Below are 14,581 nucleotides of genomic sequence, written 5' to 3'. Positions count from 1 at the left end.
TACTTATTCAGCTTTCCACTCTGAAAGCACAAGCCGCAAGAGCTTCAGTAGCAGCAGGAGCGGCAGCAGATTTCCTGAAGTTCAGGATGAATTCTTTCTCCTGGATCAGTTGTCAAAAGTCCTGTCCTTCTAGTTCTTTAGCATGGAAAAGATTTTAAAAGCCCCACTTCTTGCTTTCTCCGTGGATAGTATAGAAAATTTCCTGCAATTTATGGTGGGAAAAACAATAATAGTAACGATACAGGCTTATTGGTGATTCCAACATGAAATCCATCCTTTGCCCTGGTCGTTTTATTCCGCCCCCCTCCCCCGCCCGCCTTATTTTGGGGCGAGGTGTCTGCTCCCCTCTGGCTCCCTGTGCTCGTTCCCCGCCCCCCGCCGCCCTCCCCGTGGCTCCCTTTCTCCGCCTCCTCAGCGATTGCCATCTGACAAGATCTCCAAATCAAAGTGATAAATCGCTCCAAACTTTTTTTGGCGGCGCTGAGATGTTGGAGGGGCGTCTAGCGCGCATGTGCGAAGGTGTCCGAACTGACAATGCTGGAGAGATAGCGAGTGTGGATTGAGAGAAAGAGAGAGAGGGAGGGAGAGAGAGTGAAAGAGGGAAAGACAGAGAGTGTGTGTTTAAGTGCGGGCGCGTGTGTGTGTGTGTGTGTGTGTGTGTGTGTGTGAGAGAGAGAGAGAGAGAGGAGCGAGGGAGGGAGCGAGAGGGAGAGCAAAAGAAGGAAAAGATCCAAGAAAAAAAAAAACCCAACCACACACCAGCGGCTGCAGGACTGGGCACAGCATGAGATCCAAAGGCAGGGCAAGGAAACTGGCCACAAGTAGGTGCAATATCCCTTTTCTATTGGCTTTCCCCCTCCTCTGCCATCTTGCATATCTGTCTCCAGCGCTCCGGGAGGGAGCGCGCAGCTGCCTCTCGCGCCGGGGCCGGGTGGAGGGCAGGCGCAACGCAGCCCCAGCAACCTGCCGGTCCCAGCCTTCGCGCCCAGCCGCCCGCGCTCTCGCTCTTGGTTTGGGCGCCAGAGGAGCCGGGGCAGCCCTTAGCCCCGCGCACCGACAAGCTGTGGCAACCCCGGGGTGGGGGTGGGGGTGGGGGCAGCCAAGACCGGGTTGGGAGGGAGAAGAGCGCGCGAGAGCGAGCGGGAAGGGGTGGGGTGGGGGGGGAGAGGAGATGAGAGAGTCTCCCCCTCCCCTCCCCTTCCCCCCAGGCGGAGGAGAGTTGCCTCTGGCCAACCAGCTAGCCCCGGGTATGGGAGGGGGAGCGGGGGATGGGGGGAGGCGGACTGGGGATGGGAGCGTTTTCGAGCCTCGGTTTGTTTCTGGGGTTTGGGGTGGGTGGTAGGCTCGGAGGGAGCCACAGTGGCGGCGGCGGCGGGCAGCCGTGGTGGAGTTGGGAAAAGTTGCGAGGCGGCCGCTGGAAGTTGCGCGGGCTGGCGGGCTGCGCCGAGCTGCGGTTGCGGTAGTGGGCGCTGTGCGCTCGGCGGTGCTCTCCGGCGTGCGCCGCGCGGCGGGACGACTGGGGTGGGGAGTGGGGGAGACGAGAGAGGGGGCTGTAGTCGCCGTGTGTGGTGGTAGTGAGGCACTGGCAGTGCGGAGCTACCGCCTCCGCGGAGCCGAGGGCAGGTGAAGAGAGAAGAGGCCCGGCGAGCGCCTGGACAGTGAGGAGGGCAGGGCGCACAGCCAGCGGCGACGGCCGCCGAAGAGAAGGGGGCCGAAAGGGCCTGCTCCCGCCTTCGAGCCCCAGGCTGGCCGGGCGCCGAGTGACCCCCAGGGGGCGGGCTGCCGGGACCTTAGGCCGCAGAGAGAGCACTGCAGAACCTCTCGCTCCATTTCTGGATGCAGCCCGGGTCTCGGGTCACTAACCCTCCCCGGCGCCCCCTGCCTGCCCGGCAGGGAGCGGCCTTGGTCACGCGGGACCAGGGAGATTGGGTTCAGGACAGGGGCGGCAGGGTCCCCCATCCCCCACTTTTCTCACAGAAGTGTTGGGGGACTTCGCCCGGAATTGTCCGCGGAGCCGACACAGTCCGGAAAGGCAGAAGCCTCGATCGGGACTGTAGGCGTTAGGACTGTGTTTGTCTAGACGCTTCTACCTCGAGTGTAAGAGGACTAGGAGGTACCGAGACCCGGAGCAAACGCGAGCAGTCCAAAGCCCTCCTCGAGGTGTCAGCACGCGAGGCTGGAACAGCCTCGGGAGGGGACAGGCCGCCGTTCGCTCTCCCACTTGCTGGAAAAACAAAACAAAACAAAACAAAACAAATTGTTTTGCTTGTGGACCAGATAAGAGAGAGTTGGGGTGGGTAGGATGCTTCTCCCCAGTAAAATCACAATTCCCCCACCCTTGCATATTAAAACCAAGTACGTCCCCACGCCTTCCAGCCTCCCAGGTCCCCACTGCAGCCTCGCGGAAGGCAGCAGCACCTCTGCGGGCTGGGTTTCTTTGGCAGCGGGAGTCTGAGGTCTAGCCCAGAGAGATGGTGTCATCGCAGGCTCCTTTCCAGTGCTTCGTCCAGTCCTCACTCAAGCACTCCTTCACTTCCCAGTACGTTTCCTTTCGCCCCCGTCTCAGGGATCAACCTAAATCCAGGCTCTTGGGCCATCAGTACATCTGTTTCTCTTTTGGATATTGTTCATTTCACTTAGTTGCGACACTGTCAAAGGGCGCCAGTAGAAGACCTTTTTTTGTTTGTTTGTTTTTCCTGTTTTCTTTTAAATAAGACCGATGTCTTTATTTTCATCTGAGGAGGAATTAAATGTACATATGCTTGGAGGCCTGGGGGCTTCAATTCCGGCTAAAGGTTTGGAGTGTGTGTGTGTATATATGTGTGTGTGTGTGAGAGAGGTTGGAGGGTGGGCGGATGAGAACGGTGTGGGGTGGGGGGGCGGGAAGCGTGGAGAGCCTATTTCAACCATGCCTAAATTGTGAAATGAAAGCCGAATGCTTTGCGCCTCATTGCCCGGTATCCGCCGAAGTGAAAGCAGAACACAAAACCCTTCGAATTTTGTTGAGGAACTTTTTCAACTGTATTAATTTCCAAGCTATACGCCATCCTATTAAAATATTCCCGCACGCACAGCCGGCTCAACATCCAGAAACCGAACCTCGTTCGATCTGAGGATACTTGTCATTCATTCAGTGGGAGACCCATTCTTTTTGTCTCTAACGTCTCCAAGGATGCCGCTGCCGCTTTCTGATAACTAGATAGGAACTCTCACCAACTTTCCTCGCTGAGCCTCAGGTTCTCGCTCGCGCTGCTCCAGCTGTTGCCACTGGGCAGCCTTTCTCAGGCAGAAGCATCAGTCACAATCTGAGTAATAAAGGAAATCACGTAAAAAGTAGGGATTTTTTTTTTTTTTTTTTTTTTTTTTTTTGCATTTTAAAGCGCTATTTCCTTCCCCCTGCCGTAGTGCGTGAGTTTCCTTGAGCGTGGCGGAGATAGTCAGTGACCCCTTGCCGTGCAGTCCAGCGAAAACTTCGCCGCTCTCTCTGCACCGGTTTCTTTCTTTTTCTTTCTTTCTTCCTTCCTTCCTTCCTTTCTTTCTTTCTTTTCTTCTTTCTTTCTTTCTTTCTTTCTTTTTTTCTGGGTTAGAAAGAGACAGTGTGAGCAGCATACTTTAAAAAACATACCTACATTTTTTTTTTTTAATGCAATGTCAACCTTGCAATGGGAACAGATCACATAGGAACAACAGTTTTCTGGATTTCTTGTTACTCTTTTTGTCTTTTGTAAATGTCTTTGTTGGCCAAGTCCTGTCCCGATCTTGGCTACACTACAGGATCCCATGGACCCTGAAAGTACCCACTGAAGTTAAGCCCAAATGAATGCACAACCCATGTTCCAACTTATAGGGCTTGTTTTCTCTTTTCTCTCTCTCTCTCTTTTTTTTTACTCAATAGTTGAAACCAATAAATTCGTTGCAAATCATTTGGGAGGGATAAACCGTTTGATTAAAAATAAAAAGAAGGGAAAAAGCAAGAAGATGGACAGTCATAAAAGCCCTTGGCTCTTATTCCCATCTTTAAGAAAAAAAACAAAACAAACAACAACAACAAAAAAAACCCACAAAAAACTAAAAGCCAAGCGAACGCTGGCAGCTCCGGGAGGCTTCCCAGTGGTTTTTTGGGGCAGCAGCTAGGACAGCACCTGGGCGGTGCCAGGATTGCCAGTTGCAACTTTTTTCTCCTGGTGGTGGGAAAGAAGTCTGGCTGGGTTTGCGCAGCCTGTCTACAGCGGAAACACGGAAGTAACCCCCACCCCACTTCCCTAAAGTGACACCGGGCAGGGTTTCAATCACAGCGCTGAAGGAGTTGCAACGTGTAACCCCCCTTAGCTACCGGCCCCCCAGAAGTCTCGTAAAGACCCAGAAGGCGATGCGATTAGCAAGACCCCCGAGAGGGGGGCACTTGTTACTTGTACACTTGATCTTTGTCTCAAAAGAGTCTCTTAAATAGGTAAGGAAGATGACGACCCTCCCTCACGTGCTTAAACTCCTCACCTTAGCAGCCCAGTACCTAACAAAGGAAACGTGCACCCAGTTTCCAGCCTGCATTTCCCGTATGCCTACGTATTTGTGTTTTTCCTCCATAGTTAAAAAAGAAAAGATTGAAATACAGGGCTTTGTTTAAAACAAACAAACAAACTTGTTTATTTCAGACTGCTTTTGAGGAGGAAAAACGCTCACCCATCCGAGGCTGAGGCCCCTTCTAGGAAGGCGGTTTATTTGCCATTACTTGACCATTACCCTGGCTTAGGGCTTCTTTATTGCATTTGGCACTTGGAGCGCACTATTCCTGCAGCATTTCGATGTGTTTCGCCAAAAAAAAAAAAAATATTCATGTTTAGGAGAAGGTTAATAACGCTTTTCATCCCCTTACCCCATCCTAAACACTGTGGAAGGGTATACGGTTTATTAGCTGCAGAGGCAGGAAGGCTGGAAAGAAAGGATCCTTTTTCAGGCTTTTATTTGTAGGGGCTGAGAATTCGCAGGTCTTGGTGACGATGTGCATGTGAGTGTGTGCATAAGTGTGCGTGAGTGAGTCCTTGCGGGGTGATCCAGTTCACAGGTTTTCTGAGCGGAGGACTCTTTCTACTACCCGGGGCCAGGCCTCCTCTGCCGACAGACATTCAACATGTAGGTCGCTTATCGAATAGGAATTAACGCGTCATCCTAAGAAATTTTTGCTTCCTTCTTCTCTTTTATAAAGTTGAAGGTAGTAACTCTGTAAGTAGTTTCCCTTTAAATATCTTGTTGTTTGGAAGTTTGTTTTATTTCATTTTTGGAACTTGGGGCCAGGTTATCGCTGCAGAAGTTACCTGGGGCAGGGAGTACAAGGTTGGGGTCCCCCCAGGGCAAGAAGGGCAAAGGAGGGCAAGAGAGAGGCGACTTGTTACCCTCGGCGCGTCTAGCTCAGTCCCCTCTCTCCGTTTCACCTCTGCTGGAAGCGGGCCCTGAAGTGGAGAAACTTGACTGGTCACCTTCTGGCCGATGGCTCTCACCCCTGTTCCTGAGGAACTCAGCTCCTGGAAGAGCCCTAGTTCCAAGAGCTCAGTCCAGCCTTCCACCCCTCATCTCAAAACTGTCACAGGCAGTGGAAGTGGTCTCTCTTGAGAAGTGGGGAGTGGAGCTGGGGAGGCCCTAGTAGGAGCTTGGCTGTGGCTGTCCCCTAGGACCCCCACACATCCCATCCCAGCTGCTCAGCTCCTGGCTGTCAAGCTTAGGCCAGATCTTCCCTCTGCAGCCTCAGAGGTGCTGCGTGCCTGGCGCCCTGCTTCTGCTTCTCGTAGAGCACGGTTTGCATTGACGGTGTACACACATGCACTCACATGCACCCCTCTCTCTCCCACAGACACACAGGCTCACACATCCCGGGTTAAGGAACACTCAAGCGAGGAGGGCAGGCACACCTTCATTCACTCACCAGGGCTGGGGGAGAGAGGGGCTAGGGGGAGACCAGGCGGGGAGGCCGGGGAGACTGGAGCAGGATAATGATGCCAGGCACATTTTTCTGAAGTGGTGGTTAACCCTTCCTTGGCTGGAAGCCTCTGCTTCAGGCACTTTCTAAAAAGGTCTGTGGGGTCTGCTTTTCTTTTCATCTGGGCAGCCCAAGATGAATCATTAGTTCCCTCCCTACCCCATTTGCCACGGTCCTTTTTCTAAAATTAGATTTCCCCCTTCCCACTCTTCTGGCCTTCTGAGTTTACCAGAGAATTCTCAAGGAAATTGGCTGTGTAGTGAGAACAAGTGTGAGGAAGAGGCTAAAAAAGGAGACAAACAAATGGGGCAGAAAACAAGAGAGAGAGAAAGGAAGACAGAAGCAGTGTGTCTCTTCTTCCAGATCCCGTTTGCACACAGATTGGTATTATATTTTTTTCCCCCAGTAAATGAAAAAAGTATAATCCTTGTTAATTATCCTTGCTTACATGCCATACAAGAAACTTCAGAGATGTTTCTACATAAGGAAGAAACTGTTTACAAAACTCTTTCAAAAGTGTGACATATCGCTCTAGTTCAGCACTAAAAAGCTAAACACACTTGCCCTCCTTTGAAGTGCCTTGGCGAGGGCAGCGAATTCGAGTGCGGTTCAGATATTGCTGTGAGTATAACTAATGGCCTCTACCTATTTAGCTCAAGTGGGAGGAGAGAAAGGCCTGAATTCCTTGTCCAGTGGGTCCCTCTGGAGACTGGGTTCTGGCTCCTGGCCAGTTCTGTACAATGTCAACATTGAATATTTGAATTCCCAGACTCTATTTAACAAGTTTCTAAATAAATAAACTCATTGTGTGTCTGTGTTTAAAATTATTTCACCTCTTTCATAAAAGCTATAGCATCTTATTACATTGGGCTCGCAAGTTGATTTTTTAAAAAAATAAACAAACAAACAGAGCTTAAGGCATTTTAGTAGGCAGACCTTCACCATATGTATGTTTTGTAAAGACATTCTCTCCCTTGTGGCTGGGTAGGCGCTATTTCGATGGATCTTGGGCTGTTCTGTGTGCTGTGATAGCGAAGTGTAGTAAAAAGCCAAGCTAAATTCAGAAAGTCAGTGAAATATTAATCACATGAAAAGGGAGGCCTGAATGTGTAACTGTAGTGTCTTTAGATATTTGATAATTTTGTCTGCTGGGTCCTACAGGAGATGTGTCGTAGACTCGCCAGTCCGCAGGTATGGGTAGGTCTAGAGCTCTGCCCAGATGATGTTTTGTTTCCGGGCATTTTTTCTTCATGCGTGTCTGTCTTTGTAAGTTGGAAAGGGTAGATACACAAATGCTATCCTCATATTTCAGCTTGATTTTGAAAAGGACTACATGAATTCTATGTTTTTACTAATCTCTTAGTATTTGAACATCCACAGCATTTTAACGAAGGTAGGAACATACTTGTTCTAAGGAGTACATACTTAATAATAACAATTAAAAAAAAAAGGCAAGTTCTAGTCCTCTTGGAAGTGTGGACCCCATCTGGAGTTGTTAGCAAAGAAAGTGGAATTCACTGTAATTTATGTGTATAAAGTACAACATTATTAAAAAGAGTGGGATTTGAAAGGGCACATAGCAAAACCCATAACAGTTAGCTGGTAACATGGAGAGCTCAAAGCCAAGAAAAAAATACCACCAACTCATGCAAACCCTAAAATAGATTACAATGACCTCAGCCATTTTCATTTTCAAAAATAATAGCCATGATTAAAATGGGGGGAGTGTTTTACTTGGAACCATACTCTTCTGCATTATTATAAAAGCTGTTTTGTGGTTAAGGAACTGTTTCATTATAGAAAAAAAAAGCAAGTGAATTTTTAATCAAATGCCCGACTCTTCAAAAGCTCTTATTCTTGAATGACTTTTTATTTTAATTTTAGTTGTTATTCTTATTCATTAACAAACATGCTTTTGGCTTGCATATTCAGCCAAATCCTTGACTACTAACTTTTATGACAAATCTGAGAAGAAATGTTATTTAGAAGAGATTTTGCTAATCCCCTTAGTAAATACCTGCTTAGAGGTCATTGACTATATATAACAGGAGGAACCAAGGCTTTCTTAACCTCATTCAAGAACTTGCCTAAAGGAATTAATTTTGTACATTAGAGTTGTTCAGATTATGACATTTGTGAAAGTCCTTGAATATAGCCCTTGGTCGGCTTCAGCGATGGGCAGGCTTCTGGCACAAATATCAGTGCGATCTCTCCATGTACAGGGACAAGCCCCATTACCTTCTTTCTGGAACTTTGCAATCAGGCTCCTCAGAGTTTGAATCTGGGTGTGGTCCCCTACTGAAGAGCCAGGTCATCTTCCAGTGCCTCTGAAATGTACCTTTCTTTGTAAAGTGGGGGTAATAATACCACCCATCTTGGGCTGCTGTGAGGGTTAATTGGGATGATGTATGCAAAGTACTTAGGTCAAAAGCCATTCCCTAACAAAATTTTCATTTTCCTTCTAATATATCATTTAAATTTTCTGAAGAGGATTTTTTTTTTTTTTTTTGAGAGAGAGAGAGAGAGAGAGCACAAGCAGGCAGAGTGGCAGGGAGAGGCAGAGAGAGAAGCAGTCTCCCCGCTGAGCAAGGAGCCCGATGCGGGACTCCATCTCAGGACCCTGGGATCATGACCTGAGCCGAAGGCAGTGGCGTAACCCGCTGAGCCACCCAGGCACCCCTGAAGAGGAATTTTTTAGACATATTTCCCTCCACTCTATTTTTTATAGTCTCATTTTTAGAAGCATTTGCATATATATAGTAAGCATTTTGTCTCTCTTCTCAATAAATCATGCCCTGAGGATAAAGTTGGGCACATTAAAGCTGTATATGAAGGCAAAATAGGCAGTAAATTTATTCTGAAAACTGGAGAATCTTTCTTCCTGGGGAGGGGGACGCTGGGTAAATAAAGTGGTTGAAATTTTAACCTTGCTTCACTGATTGTGTCATTGTGTGCACACAGCCTAAATTTAGTTGTGCATACTCTCCCATTGTCATTAGACCGTAATCCCTGTAGATGAACATTTCATTTTTAATGGAAAGAGTTTTTAAAAAATTTAATGGTGTTAAAAAAAGATTTTATTTCTTTATTTGAGAGAGAGAGAGTGCATATGCAGGAGCAAGGTGAGGGGCAGAGAAAGGGAAAGAGAATCTCAAACAGACTATAAGCCAAGTGTGGAGCCAGAAAAGGACTTGATCCCACAACCCTGAGATCATGACCTGAGTTGAAACCAAGAGTCAGATGCTCAACCGACTGAGCCACCCTGGCTCCCCAGTGGAATGAGTTTTGTAAGTCACTTTACCATCCTAGCTGAGTTACTCTTCTCTAAATCACGAGAATGGACTAGATCAGAGCTTGTAAACACAAATGCCTATAGGATTTGGCAGGCAAGATAAACGAATGAAGCAAAGTGGGTATAAGCACTAAACCATCTCCTATTTTATTTATATTTTTGACACCCAGCCTTGTATTCTAGAGCAAAAAGGAGTGGTGGTAGACTGAGCTCAAGCCTTCTCTAAAGGAGGCAGCTGCTACTCAGTTCTAGCTCGCTCCTGCCATTTGGATAAGGGGGCCCAGTGCTGCTAGGTCTCCAATTTTTAAGAGAAGACTCATATCTGGATTATTATTTAAATTTTCTCTACTTTTTTTTTTTTTAAGATTTTATTTATTTATTTGACAGAGAGAGATCACAAGTAGACAGAGAGGCAGGCAGAGAGAGAGAGAGAGGGAAGCCGGCTCCCTGCTGAGCAGAGAGCCCGATGCGGGACTTGATCCCAGGACCCTGAGATCATGACCCGAGCTGAAGGCAGCGGCTTAACTCACTGAGCCACCCAGGCGCCCCAAATTTTCTCTACTTTAAAGTGTTGACTAGGTTCAAGAAAAAATCATCAACAAGCAACATTTTGCAGGCCCAATGAAACACCTCTGTCTGCTCTGTATAGTTCATGGGCCCTGGGTTTGCAAGGTCTGGATTAGAGGACTTCCAAGGGTCCTTCAAAGTTCCAACATTTTACGATATCCACAAGGCTTCCTGAATATTATCTTGTGTTTTTAAGATCTTTATCTTCCTCCTCCAACCCAAAGTTAATGTGTGTGTGTGTGTGTGTGTGTGTGTGTGTGTGTTTTGATAGGTGGAAGTAGTTATTACAGAATCTGATATCTGGCCATTTATCTGGAAAAAAAGTCTTTCACGGCCATGTTGTGTCTTTCTTTCCCTCCATGCCGCTTTATCTTTAATTGGCTTAAGAAAATAAACTGAAGAACTCACTACCCCTCTGCTAGCCACTGGCCACCGTTCTTTCTTATTTCTCACTCAACCCAATTCTCTGTTTTGTGGGCTGGGGGTTGGGCAGTAAATCATTAGGAGATAGTTTTCTGTGGTTTTCCACAGTGGGAGAAGTAATTTGGCTACTGTGGGAGGAAAAGTTCATCCCTGCCCCATAGCAGGGTCCAGATGTCCCAGCCTGAAGAACCCAACCGATTTTTAAGACATGAGCCTCAGATGAAAAAATTAGTTTTCTTTTTTTTAAGATTTTATTTATTTATTTATTTGTCGGAGAACGGGGAGAGAAGCAAGTAGGGGGAGAGGCAGGCAGACTCTCACTAAGCAGGAAACCCAATGTGGGACTCGATCCCAGGACCCTGAGATCATAACCTGAGCTGAAGGCAGAGGCTTAACCCACAGAGCCACCCAGGTGCCCTGAAGAAATTAGTTTTCAAGGGATGACTGTATTATTTGACAAGAGTGGCTCTCCTTACAGGAAGGTTTGTGTATATTGAGGGAATATTTGAAAGATAACACACATTGTTCTGTTTATTATCTTGGGCCATATTTCCAGCAGAAGTGGTAGGTTAATAATAGGTAAAATTAAGTCCTGAGGACTAATTAGGGTGATAGAATACCAATGCAGGGGATTCTCCCAATTAAGTTTAGGCCGAGCACTATATACTAGGTAAGTTAGTACCCTAGTCAAGGAACTGGTCAACAAATACTTGTTACTTTCAGTTAACATTGTGGGAAAAATCATCATATAATGCAGTGTTTGCCCAGGAATCTCTAGAGTAGTGATAAGCCATGCCTATAGGCATTATCGGTGGGTTATCGGATAACATAGCTCCCATTTTTATACCGGACACTGAAACCTAAATTTCTTAGCCTGGTTTAGGAGGGCCTCCCCACTCTTGAGTCAGAAGAATGTGGTGATTCTGAGCCTGTTCTGACTTATATGGACCTGAGTGGGAATCCTGACTCCACCGTTTACTAGGTGGGTAAAATGAAGGTGAGCCACTAAAAGTACTTACGTCACGGGAGGATTTGATTAACTAATGCGTGTAAAGTGTCTGAAATACAGTAGGAGCTCAATACATGTTCGTTATTATTTTATTAACTTTTCCGGCATATTTATCTCCCTACCCAAGACTGGTCTATTCAGCCTAACTGGTTTGCTCATTCTGCTCCTCTCCCTCCCTTGCTTGCCCAACCTTTTGCTTCCATCTTCCAACTTCTGGCCACAATGTTGCCTTAATCTCTAAATCTACCCAGATAGTACTTTGACCTTCAAAATCTAATTCCTTCCTTAGGAGTTAGTTTAAACCCTCCCTTCTTCATGAGATTCATTCCTCCTCATCACTCCTGGAGGTGTGATTTCTCTATGTCTTTTTATTCCAATAACATGGAATTATTTTCACCTACCATCATTTTGGCATCTTATTATATATCCTTATTTTCACTATAGATAGAGATATCTTATTTTTCTGGCTAAGTCATAAAACTCCTGGAGAACCCATTTCTGTTTTGTATAGTGCCCAGTTTTTTGCTTTTTATGTGGCAGATATTGGTACAATTAGGTGAAGGTGGTTAGTGGTGGGCTTTGGTATATTATGTGAACCCCTTCAAATTCTTTGCCTGTAAAACCTGCACAGTGAGGTAATGTCAGCACTAGGACTCCGGGATATCTGACACTTTAATTGCGTATTAAATTCACAATTGGCCTTATTTTGACAGTGATAAACCACCTGGAAAGCACATTTGGAAAGTAGAGAATTATTCCTAATTTTCACCAAGAATGCTCCTCATTTTGCCAGTGCAGGTATAACCCATGGTTTCTTACTTAAATTACAAATTGTTATTGATCTACACTTGATCTTAAGGTTTATGGAAACTCTGTAATGGACTGGATTCTGGAGACCGTCAGTGAGTCAAGATAGAGATGTGGTGAAGTGTTTTGTGAACTCATGTATTTCCCAGGGATTTGGGGTAGTCAGCTTTACAGAAGTCATCAAATGCTGAGTTTTTATATAAATGGTAACCCCAATATAGGCAATATTAATATAGATCAAAGCAACATGAATTTTGCCCCATATTTTAATATACATTTACGATTAAGGCTCTTGAACAATTTAAGGCTGACAGATAATGATGTTGCATTGAATTTTGTTTTGCTCATTAAATTAACCCCACTCATCCAATGGAGTCCCCTTAATTAATTAATTCCTTTTTAAAGATTTATTTATTTATTTGGGTGGGGAGAGGTAGAGGAAGGGACATAGGGAAAGAATCCTCAAGCAGACTCTCTGCTAAGTGCAGAGCCCAAAGTGGGGCTCAATCTCAGGACCCATGAGATCATGACCTGAGCTGAAACCCAGAGTCAGAGGCTTAACTGACTGAATTACCTTGGCACCCTGGAGTTCCTGGAGTTCCCTTAATTTAAATGCAACCATGACTTCTTCTCCACCCCTCCCCAGCATCCATATCCCATTTCCCACTTCCATAACCACATTTCACAAATCTCTTATCTTCATGTATCTTCATGGAGAAAACAGGACTCTTAGTGTCTTGGACAACTGTCCTCAAGTCCTGAACAGTTACAGAGTTTCCCTACCCCAAGACCAGCCAGGTGTGACTTTTTATCCTGTTCTAAGGATTGTCCTTAAGGCATTGGGAGTCTCTTTAAGTGAGGGCAGAGATGAAAAACTACGGATTTTATACTTTGGTGCTGATTATAGACTTTACCTTGACAGGAACTATGAAATTAAATAGTAATAAAATGTTTCATGATAAGATGATAATAAAAATGAATGGAGGGATGAAACAACACTCTTGGTTTCTGCTAGAATCAGGGTTTGTGACCTTTTGGATTTCTGACATTTGCCAGAATCTGATGGAAGGTATGGAGCTTCTCTCCAGAAAATGCAAATACGCATAGACATTTTCACATAAATTCAATGGTGCATGGACTTCTAAATTCCAATTATAGCTATTACAGAGGTCTGCCTACGTGTTCAGACTTGATTCACCCTCTGATGTTTATTATATAATGTCCTAAACTCTTAATCAAGCTCTTTTTTTCATTATTTTAAGAACATTTTTTTCTGATTATAAAATTTATACAGACTTCTAACAATAAAAAACTACAAGACTCTATCACCTAAAAAATGAAAGTCCTCTGTGGTCCATGTTCTTGTCACAGTGTCTGCAGATGACTGCTATTCATCATTTAGTGTATAATGTCCTGTAGATTTTCCCCCCATGCATCTATTAGTAAATGCACGTGTGTAGATTTATAATTTTTTAGAGCAACTTTCATTTTTCTTTTTTAAGACTTAACAATATACCTTGAATCTTTCCTCCATATGTATCAACCTAACACATTCCTTTAAAGGCAGCAGATCTACCATTGTTTGGATGTCACACATCTTATTGAACCAGTCCTCTATGGATGACACTTGGGGCATTTCCAGTTTTCAGAACAGAACAGAACAGAACAGACAGAGGAGTTCTCCAAACCAGGACTGTAAGGGAAAATGAAAGTGAAGTATACAATTAAAGGAAGCTCACAGTTCAGGGTGAAGTGTGCTGGCCTCTGAACCATGGGCACAGCAGGGCTTTGGGAAGGTCATAGAGGATTGCCTTACCCTGTCAGGACAGATCAGATTTCCAAGCATCGTTATCCCCCCGAGGGACCAAGGGTCGAACTCTAGAGCTGAGGTAGATTTTTGTAAGATCCACTGTCATATATCTGTGATATTCCAAGCTTATTGGATTGTTCTGGACCTCATATTCATGCCCCCACTCCCATTTTTCTCCTGCTGCTTAGAATCAGTTGTAGTTGAAATCAATCCGTGTAACTCTAACTGGATAAGGATAAGGGTTTCAAGCCTCAAGTTTTCTTTCTTTCTTTTTTTTTAAATTATAATTTCTTTGTTTGCCTGGTCCATTGTTATCATACTGCCTTATCCTTTTATATCCACCTTAAGATCACTGATGGGACTACACAAATGCTGAAAGTTATCTGAAGCCAATAAAAAATTTTTGATGTTCTTGAAAAAAATATTACCCACAATAATTTCTAACCTACAAATTTTAAAGACCATTTTTATAGGAAAATGTGTTTCACTGGGTAACCAGGCTATGGGAAAACTTTTATAATGGAAACTATCTCTTACTTTTAACTATAGCATCAAAAATATGACAGTATAATGTTACACACTAAAGCCCATCAGATGCAAAATTCCAGCTTTTGATTATAAGTTATAAACCAGGATAGAGAGACTTCTGAAAAGTGGTTTTCTTTGGCAATGATGTTGTTGATTAAATATAAAAAAATCAGA

At 45.2% G+C, this 14,581-nt stretch overlaps 1 protein-coding gene across 10 annotated transcripts in view; it reads left to right on the top strand.

The window, feature by feature from the left end:
- Positions 1 to 478: 478 nt before the first annotated feature.
- The window catches only part of MECOM (MDS1 and EVI1 complex locus), a 548,915-nt gene continuing 534,812 nt past the window's right edge, over positions 479 to 14,581 (top strand). For 5 of the 10 annotated variants that reach the window (XM_047729880.1, XM_047729855.1, XM_047729831.1 and 2 more), the window contains exon 1: positions 480 to 821. In XM_047729880.1, coding sequence (XP_047585836.1) covers positions 785 to 821 — 37 coding nt within the window. In that variant the 5' untranslated portion in view covers positions 480 to 784. Of the gene's footprint in view, positions 822 to 14,581 lie in introns of all 10 variants that reach the window. The other 5 variants (XM_047729838.1, XM_047729893.1, XM_047729862.1 and 2 more) reach the window with 3 other exon arrangements.

Source organism: Lutra lutra, chromosome 1 (genome assembly GCF_902655055.1).
Source record: "Lutra lutra chromosome 1, mLutLut1.2, whole genome shotgun sequence".
Classification (NCBI taxonomy): domain Eukaryota; kingdom Metazoa; phylum Chordata; class Mammalia; order Carnivora; family Mustelidae; genus Lutra; species Lutra lutra.
The sequence above is the reverse complement of the archived record's forward strand: the minus strand, read 5'-3'. Positions and strand labels throughout refer to the sequence as shown.